General features: G+C 28.0%; 1 protein-coding gene across 1 annotated transcript; it reads left to right on the forward strand.

Moving 5' to 3' along the window:
* Positions 1–8,184: 8,184 nt before the first annotated feature.
* On the forward strand, positions 8,185–12,018 carry LOC135928835 (globin-like). The gene is made up of 4 exons (XM_065465299.1): positions 8,185–8,294; positions 8,357–8,462; positions 11,157–11,276; positions 11,872–12,018. Exons 1-4 carry the CDS (start codon positions 8,185–8,187, stop codon positions 12,016–12,018), a joined length of 483 nt encoding a protein of 160 aa, XP_065321371.1.
* The last annotated feature ends 9,360 nt before the right edge of the window (positions 12,019–21,378 follow it).

The raw sequence follows: 21,378 nt of genomic DNA on the forward strand, positions 1-21,378 counted from the left end.
TAGTTATTCTTGTATTTTTCTTTAAAAAATAGTTTATAGAAATATACATATATATATATTTATATATCATCATCCCCCCTAGTGTCGCTAAAAGGCTCGATTTTGAGCCGATTTTTAAAAACGGCTAACTCATTATTGTAGCCGGAAAAAATATTGCCTAAGTCTCGCGATTTCGCTAATAGATATCCAGCTTGTTGTGCCATCTACGAGCAAGATATTCAGCCTAGCGTAATATTATCATGAATAAAATATTGAGCTAGTCGTCGGTTTTAAATTTCGGCTCAAATCGAGCCGTTTAAAAATACTAGCCCACCACTGCAAGACTTCTTAACAAGTATTTTTTTGGGATAAATGAGTTCATCTTTATAAGCCCGCTACCATATCTAAAAAGAATTATTTTTTTTTAAATTAAAACGAGGAAATAATAACAAGCATGAAAAACCTCGTAAGTGGGCATAGGGGTCTTATATGTGAATATTTTTTCTTAAAAATCAATCTAATGTAGATACATTATAATTAAAAGTCAAAATTTTTTAATAAGTAGTAATAATATTTTATAATTATACAAATAACAGTTAAAAAAGTTATATTTTTTTTGTCTCTCCTGAGCAATTTCTAATTATACTAAAGAGGTATTGCAGTGGTGACGACGATCTACGACTTGTAATCATGGTTTTATCAAACAGCAAATTGTTCGATAAAAATATATATAATCAACATCTTATTTAATAATCATAATTATAATCAATCTTGATATCGTATCAAACTAAATTATCGAAAATCATAATTAATAATTTAAATTAATAATATACACTTCAACATGTAATATTAATATCGAAATTATTTTTTAACTATATAGAAGAGAGGGGGGTTATATGGCAAGTGTTTTGATATTCTGCAATAAAAATTATTATTTTATAAATTAAACTAATTGTTTAATTGAATAGTCTCATTGCTAGATTATAAAATACTTTAAAAATGGGGTCTTCAATCAAAAATACACTGGGCGCTATTCAGGATTAGGTATTTTACTATTTACCAACGACCCTGGGGTAAGATGACAAGTTTTTCGGGGTAAGATGGTTAATATGAATAAATTTAGCCCAATATATATTGTTATGTTTAAATAATGGATAATTAAAACAAATTATAAAAGTTTTCACAATAAAGATATACATAAAATAGATAATTCTAGTATAGCCAAAGGCCTACTATAAATGGACCTAAATAAAGACTTTTAAAAATTTACGTGAAAAGGCCCACCTTATTCTGTTGCAATCTTAGAAATATTTAAAAAAATGACTTCCCCCTTTCCCCTTTCAAGTTGAAAAAAATTTGCGACACCATTGTTCACACCTGGTTCAAGTCGCTCATCACGATTGTGATTAAAATATGGGGCACCAATGGGCATTGATTAATTTTTGAATATTTTAATGATCCGCCAAGCCTATAACTATGTGGGCCTTCATTCAGGTTTAGCAAAATAGTTATATTTAAATTAATAAGAAAATAAATAATTTTGGTATAATAATAATATATATAGATACTATAGCACTTACAACCAAATAAAAAGTATAATATCAGTAAAATTATTTGAATTATCTTTTAAAGAAATGATAATTGAATAATAGATAAAATGACAATTAATAGGTTTTTTAAATATTCTGAATAAATTTATAATATAAGATAATAAAATGTTAATTATAATAAATATATTAATTTATATTAAAAAAAATTATTATTACATATCATCGTGATGGTGAAGATTGAAGTTAATAAATTTTAATAAGTTGCACAAATAACAAACTTAAATTTTTAAGGGGTAAAGCAAGAGCGGGAAAAATTATTTCATTTCACATCATTTCGCATAACAAAATAATACCCATCTTTTGTGTAAATGTAAAATTAAATATATTTTAATAATGTGTAAAAATATAACTAATATTATAATATATAATATATTAAATTTAATCATTTCTAATGCAACAGGAGCAATAACTTATAAATAATTTTTTTAATTTTCAATTTAGAAAGGAAAAAATATATTTTTCAGGTTTTTTAGATAAAAAAAATGTACATTGATGTGGAATAATTGCATTATCAAAGCCAATTATTTAGACACTTTTAAATTTAATTTGCCTTAATAAATAATTTATGTTACAAGTTTAGAATTTTTATAATTATATTTACGGAATATTTTATTCAAAATTTAAAATAAATTTAAGTAATTTTCCCTACAAAAACAGAGATAATGGAGTATATAATCAAATATTTTTTTTAGGTTAAAAAAAATGAATAAAAATCACTTATTATCATAACTTTAACTATTTTGAAGTTACTTCTCTAAAAAAGAAAAATAGCTAAAGGAATTTGTTGGATATTCTTTATTTTCCAAGTTAGCAAGTTTTTTTTAAACAAACTTTATATATATATATATAAATGACATATGATATATTTAATGATAAAAAAATTAATTTTATTATAATTTAATAACCCTTAAATATATTTTAATAATGACGTTTTAAACCACCTTTTCATTCATGGAAATTCTTTTTCCTCCGAAAATTTTCTAGTTTTAGACGTCACACTGCTCGAAGGCTAAAATGACTAGTAAAAAAAAATCGGGTGAGTTCGGACCGGAGAACTTGTATAAAAAATTTTGCGGGTCGGGTCGATTAAAGAGTCCAATGATTGATCAGTTCTGGATGACCATTGATTAATCTTCTCACCCCCTGCCCCAGTCCAGTATGGCCTGTTAATTTATTTACCGGCCTCAAATTTGAGCTATAATATTGGAAGTTTCAGCTAAATAAGTAGAAAAATTACCCAAATAATTAATTTATTTAGAAAAAAAAAATTTACAAAATATAGCAAGCCGTATATCCAGCTGTAGGTTGCATTATCCCAGAGATTAAATTTTCCGTTAAATACCTATAATCCTGCATAAGATGGTTAATTTTAAGAAGCTCGGAAAATATAATTCATATTTGTTTAATCTTTGATATTTTATTTATAAGCTATTTTTTTGTTATTTTTTCAAAGTTAATAAAATTAACATGATTGAGAACTGAATATATTCCAAATGTTCTATCAAATCCAAGTAAGAATCGGGGTAATGAATATTGTCACGGATATGTATATTGGCGATGAAACAAATCTTGTAAAGAGCATACCTACGAGAAGACATCAGTTGTCTTTTTGCAAATTTCTATTATATTAATCGCCAATTTTAAAAATACATTATAATTCGATGAATTACCAGAAGCATATCTAACTTGGCATGATCTTATACCGTACTGTATGCCATTTTAAACGATAATCAACTTTATTAAGAATTAGAGAAAAATATTGATGAGCAAATTAATCTAACCATACAGAGATAGTTCCAAGTGTATATATAAAAAAAATATCCTGAGATTATCCTTCAGAAATAAAGATTTATTCCATCAAAACAGTGGGCAATTTTTTTCCAATTATCTAAGCCTTATCAATGATACCCAGAGTAGGCATTCCAAAAACCATTTTTCTTCTTCTTCAAATATATCTTTTCCCATACCTCGATGATTGAGAGGATGCTTTATTTATTCAGTATTAGTAAATATTAAATTTATTCGGGTTTGAACAAAAAGTATCCCAAACTACCCCGGTGTTCCCCTTCATTTTTGCTCCTTGATAAAGGTATTAATTATTATAAATATGTTGATGTGCGCATGTGCAGCACCAGCCAGTGGCGTGGCTTATAGAGGGTTCACGAGGGCTCATATCATAACTCTTAAAAACTTTGGAGAGGATCCCTAAAAAATATCAAATTTTAGTCATTTGGGGAGGGGGAATAGCTGCAGTTTTGTTAAAATAGCGCGCTACTTTTTTCAGTAGCGGTAGCGTTAGCTGGCTACTTTTTTTAGAAAATAGAGATTAGCGTTTCAATTTTACATAATAAATACATCTAAAAATTATTAAAATATATTTTTTATTAAATCTAAAATTATAATTCTTTTATTTAATTTAATTAAATTTTGAAATTTAAATTTATATTTAAAAATATACATTATTAGTTATTAAAATGTGTGAGATTGTTGAAGATAATGAAATTCTTTGGAAAATGAGAAAAATATAGATTATCCTTTCTCAAAATTCAAAAAATACTTTAATCTTTACTACACTTCAGGATGTTGGTTTCGATACAATAAAATTTTGCTATGCTAAAAGGCATTGAGAAAAAGTCAAAACATTATTTTTATTTTCTATTATACAATTATATAATTATATAAAATGAATGATTTATTTCTTGATTAGCCATAATTTAAAATGGATTAATTTACAACACAATCTATAATATTAATATATAGTATTAATATATAATTCAATATTAATATATTATTAATTACCTTGTGTATAATAATTATATTTTTAAAATTTTAACATAATTGAATGCTATTTTATTATTTTTTTATAAATGAATCCAAATCTCAGATAAATTTAAATTTTGAAAATTAAAAAGGTATTCTTCTTATTTTATAATTAATACAATTGCTTTATATAAGTAAGATTTCCAGATCTGTATAATGATGATAATGTAATAGCTGCTATCGTTCATCCTAGTTTTAAGTTAAATTGACCATACATTAATTTGACTGAATCTAAAAGGGCAACTTGATAGTGATGGTAACGTTAAAAAATGCCATGCCGAAATATGATATTAATACTATAGCAAGATCGAAACGCGGCCTTTAATAGACGATTTTTTTGAAATAAATAATAATAATAATATTATTGAACCTTTAGATGCTTTTTTTAAATCTAAAAATACTCATTTTAATATCCTAGATGATTTTTTTCATATAAAAAGTGTGTTTAATAAATAAAATACTGCGCAAGTGCTAGTGCTGAACGATTATTTAGTATGGCAAAGCTTATACTTTCTGATCGTCGAGTACAAAATGTTATTATTAAAGTGCAATATTAAATAAATTATATATATGTGTGTAACGAATGTCATGTTTTTATACCAATATTTTATTTGTGGAAATAAAGTTATGTAAAAAAAAAATCAAAATAGCGTAAAAAGTAGCTTTAGCTCCCTTTTTTTTAAAGTAGCTAATAGCGCGCTACTCATTTGAAACGATAGGGGTAGCGATAGCGCGCTACTTTTAAAAGTAGCGTTTAACAACACTGAATAGCTGTTAGAATTATCGACTTTGAATCGCCTATTTTTTTTTGTCATATTTTTTATAAATATGACCCCAAGTTGAAAAAGCTAACGACGCATGATTTACGTCGCTCATCACGATTACGTTTAAAATTTCTCGGCCAGCGGGTAAATTGATAGCAAATAGATAAATTTTAAATTTTATAAAAGAAATAAAATAATTTTTATGTATTTAGCTATCATTTACTTACACAAAACGTATCATAAAAAAGTGAAATATCAGCAAAATTATTAATAATAATAGTAGATAATATAAAAGAAACAACAATTGTTTTCGATTTTAAAAAATCTTATTAGTTACAATAATAATTATTTATTATCAATCATCGTGATCGGTGAATAATGAGTAAATAAATTATATACAAAATACAAAACTTAAATTTTCAACAAGGTAAAGGGGTAAGGGGAAATTAATTTTACTTACGTCATTCCCATAATAGGAAAAAACGTCATCATTTTTTTTATCCTCTATTTTATATATAAAAGAAATTATAATAATTTTATCAGCGATAAGGTGCAACCAACCAACAACTTTGTTCAATAATTCTATAATCATAAATAATTTTTAAAAAGGAATTCTCTTTCAATTTATAGAAAAAGGTAAATTAATTTTATGTATTATTTTTAAACGCTTAAGTTTAAGTAGAATAATGATTAAACTTATTATTAAAACTATAATTTTATTAATTAGATTATAGTTTAATGACTTATAAATATTAAAGTCCGAATTTTATATTATTATTATCATTTTTAATAATTTTTTTCATTTTTTAAAATTTCAAAAATAAATTAAGTTTTATTTTCCTACACTAGTAGGATTATGATATAAAAATGAATGAAAATCGATTATTATCATAAAACTATTTAATATTTTAACGATATACACTTCTCTTGTCTTTAAAAAAATAATCCTAAAGCCAGAAGGGGCTTACCAGCCCCAAGTAATTTATTAAATTATTTTTTTTTTATTTAAGCGTCATTTAAATAAAATTATTGCAACGTATATTAATTAATTTTATTGTTTATATTAAACTCTTAAATAACATGTGTGTTGTTGTTAAACGGCTCATTCCTTCCTTCCTCCCTTCCTTCCTTCCTTCCTTCCTTCCTTCCTTCCTTCCTTCCTTCCTTCCTTCCTTCCTTCCTTCCTTCCTTCCTTCCTTCCTTCCTTCCTTCCTTCCTTCCTTCCTTCCTTCCTTCCTTCCTTCCTTCCTTCCTTCCTTCCTTCCTTCCTTCCTTCCTTCCTTCCTTCCTTCCTTCCTTCCTTCCTTCCTTCCTTCCTTCCTTCCTTCCTTCCTTCCTTCCTTCAAAGAAAGAAAGAAAGAAATAAATTTGAATACGGCAATCCCAATATTTTAGCCAAAAAAATTATTATGTATTAATCCTCAAGATTTTGTTAATAGAAGTCCAAAAACTTTGTACCTTCATTATTACAAAATCACCAGGGCTTGCCTTGCATGTTTAGTTTTGGCTGAGATACTGGGTTCGCTATTTTTAAAAAATCTAGCTTATTTAACAAACACTACTTAAATATATTTTATATCCTCAATTGTATATTTACCTTTCACTACATTAAAAAAAAATTTATTTTCCTTACAAGATTTTTATGAATAATTTGTATATATATATATATATGTCGTATTGGGATTCGGAATCTCTTTAATTTAAATCCTTTACCGAGAGCGATTTAAAAAATTTTATAGTGGTTTAACCGGAATTGTATTTCAGCATGTATTAGAGTAAACTGTTAATTTCAAACAATTTTGCCATGAACTCAAGAACTACATCTAATCCATATAAATTTATATATGGATTTTTCATATAAAATTAAAAAAAAATACAAAAATATCTATGGTTGAAATTTGCTGAAATTTATAGGGTAAATACTCCACACATGCTAGAATACATTTCCGGTTTAAACCGGATTTTAAAATTTTCTAAATCGCCCCAAGAGATACCGAATCCCCACGGATTCCGAAACCCCATGGACATATATATATAATTTGAAACCATATATAATAAATGATATCAATTTTGGGAAGTAAGGCGTCACCCGGCCCGAGGCCCAAAATGGCGAGCAAAAAAAATGCGACTTTAGCAAAATATTTTTTTTTTTACTCGCTGGAATTTTCTCAAAATTAAGGAAAATTTATGACCGGGCAAAAATATTTGCGAAATAAAAATGGCAACCCAAATTTAGACAAAGGGATACGTTACGTTTTTTTTTATTAAAAAAATGTAGGGCAAAATGAGAACTCCCAATTTGTACTCACTATTGATGTTTTTTAAATTTAAACTTATTTATTCTTTTACCTCATAATTTTTTTTTCGAAAAATCAGCTGTTGTAACGACAATTTCCCTGAGTAGTGTTGTTAAATGACCTAACTTTGACCATTTCTATTTTGGTTTAGTCAATCTTTTAGACTAAAAAATTGAATTGAACCTCTAAGTTGAGTCTCAACTTGAAGATTGATTGGAATATTTTTGGAGGTAGTTAAACAACACCATCCCTGAGTTGAACCATAAACCAATTTATCATATACTTAATAGATTAGCCTATTATTTGCCTTAATCAGGTTCTCGATATATCTTGTAAAATAATTGTCTGAAATGTAAGGCCAGATAGACCAGCCGGAATCCATTTCTGGAAAAATCAGATAATTAAAATTTTTTTAAAAAATTTGGTTAATGAATGATTTAAAGCTGGTAAATAGCACATTCTAATAATCTTAATTTGCCAAAAAAAAAATATTTCCAAGTGTGTCAGATAATTTGACCATAAACTTTTGAATTCTTTTAAGTTAATAATATTGGCAAAACACGAATTCAATAATATTTAAATTCAGTTAAATTGCAAATTGACTGATTATTGTAATTTGACGGTAAAATAATATTTATAACTCATTATAAATTTTAATTATTATTTAATTAAGGCTTATACATTATAACCAACAACCTCTTTTTTTTCTTTACAATGGAGAGAAATCAAATAATCATAACGGAAAAAGATAAAGCAGAAATAATTAAAATATGGGATGTTGTTATGAAGGATCCGAAATCCAGTGGAGTATTGATCTTTGTAAAGTAAACAAAATTATTGTATAATTTCTCACATTTCTATGTGTTTTTCCTCTTTTATATAATAGCTTTTTCAATGACTTCCCCGAATATAAAAATCTATTCAAAAAGTTCGAGCGAATATCGATGGAAGATCTCCCGAAATCTCGGCAATTGAGAGCACATGGGATAGCGGTTAAATTTATATACATTCTCTGACTCTTTTAGAAATATTTATACAAATTTTTTTTTTGCTACACATGTCTCGATTAAGTATTGTTAGATCATTTAACTTTAGAATATTCCCGATAAGGCCAATAACATATAATAATATCTAGACTGACGATTCATTCATAATATGTGATGGATTTGAAAGCGTTGTTGAAAGTAAATCAGCTGGAGCTGCCATTTTGGTAACCCATATAGTGATTTACTATTAAATTGATAATTTACTTAGTTATTATCTCGATGATCAGGCTATTCTTTAATAAAGTTTGCGACAGACATATGAATAAATTAGACTCTCGATAATTTTTAATAATGATATGGGTAATCAAAATGGCGTCCCCTGCTGTTTTGATTGATGCACAATTATAATGAATATATCATCAGTTTAGGTATTATTATATGTCATTAGATAAGGCTTAGCTAAGCTCTTATAGCCTAAAAATTAATTTAATCGTCTAAGTTGAACAATCAACTATTAAGAATGGGATCAATATTCAAGTATAGAAAGTTAGCTAATTTATTTTTAAATTAAAAGCAAATCCCAGGGTGATTAACAATCAATAAGCAAGTTGGAATGATATTTTTATATGGATTTATATGATTGTTAGGCCTAAAAAAAATATGTGTTATGGCCTACATACGATGGGTTGGTGAATAAAATATATTATATTATTCAAGGGCGCCTGCAGAATTTTTACTAAAAGGAGAGGGAGGAAGGTATATTAAAAAATAAAATATTATAAAAAGTGTAGTAAAAATTTTTAAAGATCTTTATTTGAAAATCATTTCTATATCATAGCTATTTACATTAACGTAGAAGCAGTAGCATCACTGAAGGGGTGCACAAGGTTTCAAGCTCCTTGAAAAATTTGAAGAGTCCACTGAAACGTACCACCCATGCACCAACAGATTTTGAGAAAAATTTGCTGAAGAAAGTAGAATTACTTCGTTGGAATGCCTGTGATCTGTCTCCCTTTTTTTTGCCTATAGTTTTCTTAATTAGAGCCTCAATTTCTGGAATATGCCCTAAGGTGTTGGTAAAGATTGGTATAAACAGCTCTGTGAGCCAGAATATTAGTTTTTTAGGGACATCTGCCTTTTCGATTTGTAGTGTTGAAAATTTTTTTTAAAAAATGGTTAGAGTATAAATATAAAATTATTTTAAATACTAAAACTCTCAACTCATCACTTAGAGTGAGGTATAATGTAATTTTGTAATTATTTTATTAAAAAGGCCTCTATTTTTTATTACACCTATAAATTTTGTTGATTTTAAAAATGTTTTAAAAACCGTTATCAAGGCAGGACAGTTGTATTAATGCGTTAAGAGTATAAATGAGGAATTAGTGATCTGCATCGGGCCTAATTTTTCAAGCCCGGCCCGGCCCGAAATTTTTTTAGAAAAGTTTTGCCGGCCCGTCACGAACCCGAATTTTTTTCAAAAAGTTTTGCCGGCCCAAACCCGAAATTTTTTAAAAATTTAGCGACCCAGCCCTGCCTGAATTTATTTAAATGTAGAAATTAATTTCTCAAAATTAAAGACATATGTTATATGTCGTTTAGTTTCAATAAATAAAATCAAATATTTTTATTTTACATAAAAAAATTCAATATAAAATTGATAAATTTAGATATATTTAATTAAAATTTCAAGGTCAATTTTTATTAAAATATTAGGCCCGGCCCAGCCCGAACCCGAATATTTTAAATAAAATTAAACCCGAGCCCGGCCCTAACTTTGCAGACCTCTATGAGGAATTACGCTTATACGTATAAGTTTAAATATCTTTCCTTTCTAGTTTTTATTTTTTAAGATCCCAATCATAAAATGACTAAAAAACTAGAATTCTGCATTGTGTTCTAAACCTAATTTTGAGATTATACATGCTCTACCAAATAAAATTATACATTAAAACTCCTAAAAAGAGGTTCGCTCATAGGCATAGAAGGGGGAAGTAGTAGGGTCTTCCCCCCTCTACCCCCTCCCCTTAATCGGAAATTGCCTGTTCTCGTGAATATCATTTTATACTAAATAAACCTTTCTTCCCTATGCACCACCCAATTTCCCATAAAAATATATAAAATATATCACTAGAAACAATAATTTTGAAGAAAAAAATAATGGTTCCCGTTTTAAATCGCGAAAACAAAAATCTAGCTATTACCTCCTAGAAAAATTTTTAAAGTAAATTTGATATTAATATTAATAGATGTTAGTGGAATTATCACTTGTATCTAATTTGAGAATCTTTAAAAAAATGGCTAAAAATGATAAGATTTCCACTATTTTTAGTAATTTTTCTGATAATCCAACTTAAATTCAAGTTATAATATAAATTTCAAATTTTCTTTAAAAAATTTTTATAGGAGATATAGGAGTTTTTATTTTGAACATATCCTAAAATGGAAGTAAAAGCTTAAAATATTTTAAAATAATGACTATGATTATAAATTGTTAAATAGCATTTTATAACCATAATTATATGAAATATTCGAAACTATTCTTTAAAGTTCTGTAATATGTAGACTTTAAGACATTTAATAGAATTTACGGGAAAAAATATTCAACCTAATAACCCCCCCTCCCCCCCCCCCCAAAAGTTCCACGATTATCTACTTTATCCTAGAAATTAAAATTTTAATTTTATATTAATCAAAAAGGTGATAAATAGTTTAAATGGCATGATCGAAAACTTGGATGACCCTGAATGCCTCGTGGAGTTATTATTGATGAACGGCAAGCAACACGCGCATTTCGGTACTACAATGGAGCATTATTATGTAATAATATAAGAATATTTAAAATATAAATTATATTAAATTATTTTTAAGTTAATTTTTAAGAATTAATATATCAAGATTTTTACATCTTCATCATATTTTAGGTAGTAAACCGATTCTATTATGAGCCGATTTTTAAAATGCTGATTCAATATTTTAGCCTGAAAAAATATTGCACAAGCCTGCTATGTGCCATAGAGATCTTTAAAAGTAGGCCCGCCCCGAATGTCAGGCCGGTCCGGTCGGGCCTTGGAATTTTTTTAAAAATATATTAAGATTTCTCAAATTTATATTGAATTTTTTTTTATGTAAAATAAAAATATTTCATTTTATTTATAGGACTGGACTCCATATAACATACGTCTTTTATTTTGAGTAATTAAAAAATTAATTTCTATATTTAAATGAAATTGGGCCAAAAAATTTATTCAGGCCGGGCTGGCAAAAATTAGGCCCGATGCAGATCACTAATGTGCCATCTCTAGCCAAAATTTTTATGTTTTTTTTATGGCTAAAATATTGAGCTAGCCAAATGAAATGTATAAGGAGAGTAAAATAAAATATAGATTCAACATGTATTTTTTTTAATATCAAGAATTTGTGGGAAACCGTTATGAAAACGTTTAAACAAGCGTGCGGCGATTTATATACTCAAGATTCAGAAAAGGCGTATAGGAAATTATTCGCTATAATGGATATGTCGATTAATGAAGGCTTGATTTCGGAAGGCGTTTCCGATTAAAATAAATATAAAATTTTTTCTGATTATATTTTATGATGTAGCAATTCAGTTTTCGATTTAAATGATATCTTCTAAGAATTAATTTGTATTTATTTATATTCGGATTACACATCATATAAAATCAAAAAATTATAATAACTTACTATTTATAAAAATATATAAAATAAAAATAAATATTTCTATATATGTATCGAAGGCTCTAAAAAGAGCTTAATTTAGTAATGAGTATAGTATCAAGTATATTACATATATTACAAAAAAATATATATATCCTAATAAAAATATTACTTTCTTTTAAAAATATCAATTATTTTCGCGAAGTAAGCATGAGAGACCTTCATGGGCCGGGTATGGATATAATTATTTAATTTCTAGCGGGCCTGAGCCGGTCTTGGGGTTTTAAAATTTTTTTACTTAGGGGCCGGGTTTGGGCTTAAATTTTTTTTTTTCAAATTTAGATTATTTTTAGGATATTTATTTGGACAAATATAATAAATCATTTATCCCATTTCCTAGACACCTTGGGAGAGTTTTAATTTTGTTTTTTTCTTTAAATTCGGAAATTGTTATTTTTTGACATAACTGATTTAAAGTGTAACACTGTTATAGGTAATTCCTACACTTTATTATATAAAATACCATGATATTTTTATTTAAAAATCACTTTTATTCATATAAAACTAGGATCACACTGTTACTTCTTTAGTGTGACAAACCCAATATTAATTAGAAATTAAATATATGGCTATAAAGATGATATTTAAAATGATTAAGGTACTTCGAAGTAATACCAGATACCAGTAATTTATTTTTTATGAATCTTTTTAGCAATATAATATGTTTAGCTTCATCCTCATTAATGGATATGTCTTCATACGAGGATGAAAAGAAAATTAGACTGATATTGATGAGGTAAATTTACATTTGGATATTAAGCTTAAAGGAGGATATCAATTATGATGATAATATCCTAAATTGGTGGAAAAAGCATGTAAAAATTTTGCCAAAATTAGCAAGATTAGCCAAAAAAATACATGCAATTTCAGCATCAAATGCTTCGAGTGAACGAAATTTCAGCACTATTGAAAGAGTTATCGAAGAGAGAAGGACAAATTTAAACAATGAAATTGTTGATAATATATTATTTTTAAATGATAATTTGAAAATATAAATTAAAATTTTGTTTATATAATTTATTAATATTAAATATATATACACTAAGTAAAATATTATATTTCCATTAGTATTACTTCAGCATGAGTATTCATAAAATAATTTAATGGGCTTGGGCTGGGCTTGGGAAAATTTTTAATAAACTTTTCATGGGGCCCATCAGATATGGGCCGGGCAGAGCTTGGGCCTTAAATAATTTTTTACTACGGGCCTGGGCCGGGCTTGGTCAAAAAATTAAAGCCCATGAGGTCTCTGGTAAGCATTTTAAAAAATTATTAACTTTACCAACAGGGCAAAAATTATATGGACTAGATATATTGCTAAAAACGAATTATATATCTATATTGTGAATTTTATTTAATATTTTTATCGTGAATAAATTAGTAGTAAATATTTAAATTTATATATATATGAAAGTCACTCCCTTTCCCTGAGAATGATGGGGGTTCAATATTTTTTTTAAAAAAAACCCATTAGAAATTTACTGAATGATTATACGCCTCTAAGTACTCAGGTTTTCCAATGGTGGGAGTGAGGGTTTAAATTTTGAGGGCTTTGCCCCCAAACCCTATTTTACCCTGCTTTCGGTCAGGTCTCTATAAAAACCCTTATATATTATTGCTTTCTCGGTTATCTTTATATAATTCCCGTCAAAGTTAGCTCCCTAATTGGCAATGTCTTTTTGTGATTTATTAGTGTTTGACTTTAACCAGTATATAGTAATCAGTATAAAGAAATTTTTTTTTATTAGTAACATGATTTTGACTAACCTTAAAATTATAAAGTGCCATTGGAAGCTCTTAGTCAGTAAATTTTATCAATGTTAAGATCATAATTGTTATATTAATTTAATGAGTTAGGTAAGCAGTATACAGAAAAAGGAAAATTGCCAAAATAACTAACATTTCGCGTGCACTAGTATATAATGAATGACTAGTATTCTTTCAATTCCTCGCTCAAATATGAGAATCAGGAAAAGAAGCTGAGTTATATAAACAAAATGATAACTATAACGTCACTCTCTAAACGTTAAGTAAGCCAAGATTTTTGGAAACACTAATTTTGAAACTTATACTAAACCATTAAGTAGAACTTTCTTAGAATATTTTTATTGTTTTATTCTCTTAGATAGTTTGTTTAAGGAGGAAAAGAATTATTGGTAATGTCAAAATTAGCCTCATGCCAGAACGATATATAAGTTCTGATTATCTGGTTTGAGTTGATGTTTACTGTCTTATTAAATTCTTTAATCAATTTCACCATCCATTAAAATAAAATATCCGAATTATGAACCACAAACCTACGATATCGGGTCTTAAGCGTAAAGATATCCAAACTTCTGGACGAGCATTATCCCTCGGAAATTTATGTTAATAATTAGTATCTCATACTCCTTTACCGCTTCGACTTGTTTGGTAGATAGTTTAAAGAAAAACATTTTTGGTTGACATCATGCTAGAAGGAAAATTATAGAAACAAATACATGATGAGTACTTACTATTTCCATCGATTGATTATTTTAAGGCAATAATTAAAAGCTAGTTATAAGCTAAATAAAAATTACAGCAAATCTTAAACTGAATCTTAAATATCGAATTTATAAATTTACCAAATATCAATTTTGGTCTGAAATACATTAAGGTATCTTCTTTCCCCGATTCAAGATATTTTTTTTTGAATCTTTTTCTTTTCAGTTTGTCAAATAGATATAGAAGTAATTCAAATCTCATTAAATAAGATAGAAGGATGATTCTAGAAGCAAAAAAAATAGGATTACAAAAATTGAATAAATTAAATATCTAAAATTAAGTTTTACTATTATTGTCATTATAAAAAAAATGCTTTAATCTATTAAAACCAGATATATGCGGGCTCAGCCCGGCCCGCATTAATTTTTTTTAAATATACCCGAACCGGGCCTAAAATTATTTTGTTAAAAATAAAGCCGGGAAAGGCCTGAATAATATAAAACCCGGGCCGGGCCGAAAATATTTAATATATGAGCCAGACCGTGAAATGGTACCTCTACAAGTCTCTAATATAAAACTTGATATGGTTGTAACTTTGGTAATTTGTTTTATTTTAATAGCGGCAAAAAAAAGTGTTTGATGGACTTTATCCTATCTCAGCTTAACATTTGTTGAAATAGGAATAAATTAATGATTGTTTCTTCATAATGAAATTGCCCATCACAAACTCGAGCAGTTTTTTGTGTTATAATTTAAAATTTATTTTAAAAAATATACAAATACTTGTAAATCAAAATTATTATTTATATAATTAAAAACATAAATATAGTTTTTTTTATTTAAATTTTAAGCATTCATATTAACAATTTAACAGAGTTGTTAAAAGATACTTTTAAATGGATCTAAATACAGATACATCGTCTAAAATAATATCTTCCCCCTCTCCTTCATGTCTACACCACTGAGAATTCAATTGATGATCCTACGCCTCCCCTTCGCGGTAGAAGTCGCTCCATATAGTCTCTAAGTCTAATAAATTCATAAAATTTTAGGTATCCAATAAAAAATTTACCCCCCCCCCCATCCCTCCCTCATCTGATTCCATGAAATCTGGTTACGCTTCATATTATATATATTAAAAATTGTATTTTTATTGTCTTTTAAAAAACATTTTGAATTTTTTTTTAGTAAATTGCTCAAGTTCATCAACCATTTTAAAAATATCAAAGAAATTATATTAGAAAGCTTATATAGAAGATATTTTAAAATTAAAGGGCATTAGTCCGAATTTTTAGTTAGCGCGAATTAGCGGAGATGTATACAAAAATAAATGCAAAATTATTATTATTTATATCATATTTTGTATTCTTGTCCCAGGTTCAATCCTGGTAAGGAACGTAAATTTTCAGGTTTTTCCTTGATGACTAATGTTCAAGGAATAATCTAGGATCAATTTATGAGCTGAGTGCAACCCCGGTCACTGACAGGCTTGGACAGCCGGGTGCTAGGACACTTGTCCAATAAACCAAAGATAGCCTGCTGACCTCGTGGGCCATTCAAGGATGATAGATGGAATCGATAAGAATACTCCGGTGGGATGTCTATCGATATTGATACTTCGGTGTGCAAGATACAATGGCCTTGATACCGATACTTCGGTAAAAGATTCATGAAATAGATAAGAAAACTCCGTTGGTGTATATCAGAGATAAAAAGAGATAGATAGCATGAATAAAAAAGTGGAGAGAGAGCTTACCACCAGAATAAAGGTGAAATCTTAGGAGAAAAATTTTTTATACTTCTCCGCGAATTTGCGCCAGAAGAAAAAAAAACATTTACGCCGTCATAAACGAGACCGTTTAATCTGCAAATATCGATCTATATTCTTTGTCGAAAATAGGAACTCTTTTTGGATCACTTGTGATTAAATTTAACCTTTGCCCTATTGTTTTGAATATTCTTATTTGAGGTCTAAATGTTCCATAGGTGTCAGAAACTACTGGAACTCACAATAGATTATTTAGATGGCTATATTTATGTTTTCTACTCATGGAGTTGACCTAAAAGCTGAAAGGGTATGCCTTGATTTTAGAAGACTAGGGTCATCCTATCAGATCTGGCTTGAATGTTAGGGCCAGAGGGTTCCAGTGTGGATCTCAAACTTCTTTTGATGATCGAATTGATGGTAAAGTGTCTAGGTAATCTGCCTTTTTAAAGCCACAATGTATAGGATGGTAGCTTAAAGTATCGATATGGGTATCACAAAGGGCGCATGAAGTTAATTATACAATTTCGCAATCTAATCGAAGAGATAGAAATCCAAAGTTCTCCGTTTGAAGAGGCATAAATTAGAACTAAGTATTTTTCATATTATCTAACCATATAATCTAGACGGCATATGACTGAGGCTAGAAATATTTGATCTGGTAAAAGAATTTTGTTTTCATTTTGTTTAAACTGAGTTGGGTTTAGGTGAAAAAAGTGCGATGAACATTTTCTTGAACAGCTTTCAAGTGTAATTCGACGGAATGCTCTATCAATGGTAAATTCCAGTTTATTTGACTTGTAGAATCTGGAAGAATTGCTTGGAGCTTTATTTCTCCAGAAGTCTAAAGCTGCGGTATGATGTGGATCAATAGTATTCAAGTCTTCGAGTATGTTGGAAAATTAGGAGATCGAGAATATAAAATCTGAACTTAAGGATATGTGAGAATGGAGAACTATACCATCAAGTTTTGATAAAATCGCAGCTTGCATCCAAAAGACTGATGAGAATTTGATATCTAAAATGGATTCGAGAGTATTTTTTTTTGGAGTCTGATAAAATTTCGGTGACACAAAAATTAGTGATGACCGTAAGGCGTATAAAATTTTAAGAATGAATATAAAAAAATTTAAGTAAGTAAAATACCTGATGAGCAGGTAAATGATGCTCGTTCACAACTACACGCATGCCACCAATTTAATTTATCCGTACATTCTAACGCCCGACACATCCTTAACTGCACCCGTAGTCAAGGTCGCCATCTCCGCCTTAAGGCAATCAATAAAATCATCCATAACGCATTTAATAAGACTAAAATTCCTAAAATTTTAAATATTACAGGCTTATCTATAGGGCTTAGACCATAAAAAAATTATTTTTGTGTTATTTTGTCATGTATTATTCATATTAGTTATATTTGTCTCATTTAATTAATTTAGCAATAAATACATCCCTGAAATTTAATATTGTACTTTCACCTCCAATAAGTTGGCCCATATGGATAAAGCTAGTTTTGTCAGCTACAGTAAAATTATCAGGAGAATTGTCTGAATCTAAAGGTGAATATTACGATTTGTGATGATTCCGTTATTGGGGTTAGAAGATTAATGTGGATATTTTTTACAATTATATTATAAAGACTTTCTACTGTTCAATCCCTTGTGGTGCCAAACATTTACCTTAAAGGCACTATTTAGGGACATTTCTTTTATGATTAAGTTTTATGCGCGGACAGATTAATGCAGAACCTAAGATATTTATTTACTGTAAACATTGGTTGGGGAGAATGACTGATTTATTATGCTTCACAGAAAGGAGGTATAAAATTTTCACTTCTAAATGAATTGAAGTCACGTTTTAAATCTGATGCGTTCTAACTATGATATGCCGAATTTGTGTGAGGAATATTATTGTAAAATATATGATTGAATAGTATTTTAAATTGTGAAAGTATATTTTTTAAATAAGTATGAATGGTTTAAATAAATCGTGTAAATATATAGCTGAAACTCATCAATGCCCCCATAAAAATCTTGCTACTTGATCAAATAATTAAGACCAATCCATATTCATCGATTCCAAAGATACCGGTATATTTGGAACTCATAAGGATCGTGAGAATTTGGCACAGCAAATCAGAAATAATGACACTCACATTTGCTATCATTATTGAGTTCAGCCCGATACATGTAATATTAAACAATTCTGCAGTTAAATTAAAGGCTAATTTAAAATATCTCACCGTTACATAAATTGAAGAGATAGAAATCATTTTACTACGGTTCTTTTTAAAGTGGGGGAGGGGGTAGGTATCTAAGAAGGAATAGGTTAGGGGGTTGGACAAATTGAAAAATAAATAATAATGGTGTATTGACGACAAAATAGTTTGGTGTGCTGTGTTTTTCCAAAAATCTTTTCTCTTGAATGAACGCGAATTTATAAACAATAGCGCAAATTTTAGAGCTAAGCGTCAATTTAATAATAATACTTTAGGGGCGTTCATTGTAGAGAGCCAGTATAGCTTGTGTCACGTTGGATAGGGACTGCCATTTTTTTATACAATGCCGGATGGGGGTAAACGTCCTATTGCATATGCGCCACGCGAACGTTAGCAACCACGGAGAAATCGTTGGCCCCCATGGACCGTAGGTGCAGCCTTAATATCTACACTTCGCAAATCCTATGTGTATGCATTTGGTAGAATGTTTTTTATTTATACAGAACAGAACACAAACCACTTAATAGAATCGTTGATACAATATAGAGATTTGTCAAAAATTAAAATATATTATAGAGTTTTTTTGGGAAGACTACCTTATTCAAGGTAAGGGAAAGTTGGATGATTTCAATATTGAATTAGGAAAAGGCTATAATTTATAAATAACTATTTTTGTATAAAGATATTTAAATTCGGATTTTTGTATTTGTTGTATATAACTTTTTTTTTCATTGATAAGCAGAATTAATACAGGGTTAAGGACAACTTTGACAAATTAACAACTTGGTGGACTTGGAATTTAGTTTACTCTATACAGGTAAAAAAAAAAATTAGATATCCCAATTTTATAGATCAATTTAAAGGGTACATTTGGTATAGAACAGATACTATAAGACACTAATTCATATTATTTTTAATATATATATATAAATGTATATATTTATAACTAATACTAATATTTTATTTCACAGATATATGAGTGAATGAAAAAATTAATATGGGAGAAATTTTTTTTTAAACAATCTATGAATATGAACCAGAACTTGAAACCCTTCTTTTGAAATTTATTGGAATCAGCTCCTGGATTTCTATAGTATAAGTAATTTATATAACGTTCATTGTTGTATGTTAGAGGAGTTTGAAACCAAAGCCAAAAATATAGGAACCAAGGGATCCTAAGAAAAAGAATCTAGAACCCCCATTTTAAAATGTTTGAGAACCTGTACAATTATCTATAAAAAACTAAGCATAACTCTATTCTAGTCCATATATTTTTTATACCCTCCCCCCTTGAAAAAACGTTAACACCCATGATACAATGTTTGGACTAAATTTTCTAACTCGGTTATCAATGAGGTAATTTCGCGATTCCTTGTAGATGTTCATGACAAAAACATCGCTTACCGAAAGCTGAAATGTTGGAATAAAACCAAATAGACCTTTATCCATTTTAAAAGGATGATTTAACAATTTTTGTTAAATATAAAAATTCATTAAAATAATAATATAATTATTATTGTTTTATCACACTAATACAACAATGTTATATTTTTGTTATAAAAAATTTCATATAATTCATAATTTTTGTTTGTGAAAAATAATTATATAAATTTTCTTAAATATTATTTTAACCTTGATAGTTAGTTAATTTCAAAACATAAAATATATATTTTTTTGTGATTCCAATACTAATTAATGTAAACAATAAATTTAAGTCGAATTTAGGAATTATAATGTTTTTCTTAAAAAGTGTAATTTTAAGAAGGATAACCATGATGTAAAATACTTTTATTTTTCATCCCTTCTTGGTTAACCCTCCTGATCCGTTATTATGGGAGTAAAAATTTAAACAAGATAAGATATCTATATTTATCTATTTATTTAAGGGTATTGTAACCATTCTTATCAATCTTTTTATACTGTATTTTATGCAAATAAGACAGTTATATATTTATAGTTTTATTTTCATTGAATAAGTTTTAAAATTCAATTTGTTTATTTTTCATATTTAATTGGTTTAGTATAGGTGATCTTTTTTTATTCTTATATTCTTTTCTTCCTTTGCTATACTCATTACTAACATATCTAAATGGCTCGGGTGTAGCTCCACCCTCATATACTTCATATTTCAAGGTTTATTGGTATCCTTGAGTAATAAAAATCGGCATAATTATATGGAGGATGGGCCTTCATATAATTCATGTACCCTCACCTTTGAGCAGGTCTATGACCAACGTGCTATTAAATATAAAGATAGGTTTGCTGATACAAAAAATTCAAAATAAAATCAAAAAATTTTTCATATTCACTTCATATATTAGGATTTTGAATCTTCTGTTGAAAAAAGGAATTGGATACAGAAAAAATCTTAAGGATTGGTTCTCAGCCCCACACACTAGTATAAAAATATTTTTAAAAAATTGAATTGGTATTTAGCTACATCTATCAATAAAAAGTATAAAACAACCAACAATATTTTAGTTTATAATAATATATTAGCTAATAACCTGTCAAGAATGACGGGGAATCAAAACTTTATCCATTATAAAAACGACTCTATGAAAGGATGATAGATATTAGGGCTACCATGGGTTCTTAGGTATAGTCGAGACATATCGGTTCTTGAAATATTTTCTTTATTGCCAATAAAGGACACAAATATACATCTTGCTCCCATTTATAAGATTAAGTCAGAAATTTGTAGAGATCTCATTTTATATTCCAAGCGGGGTTTG

The sequence above is a fragment of the Gordionus sp. m RMFG-2023 genome, chromosome 4 (assembly GCF_954871325.1).
Source record: "Gordionus sp. m RMFG-2023 chromosome 4, tfGorSpeb1-WG-v2, whole genome shotgun sequence".
Classification (NCBI taxonomy): domain Eukaryota; kingdom Metazoa; phylum Nematomorpha; class Gordioida; order Chordodea; family Parachordodidae; genus Gordionus; species Gordionus sp. m RMFG-2023.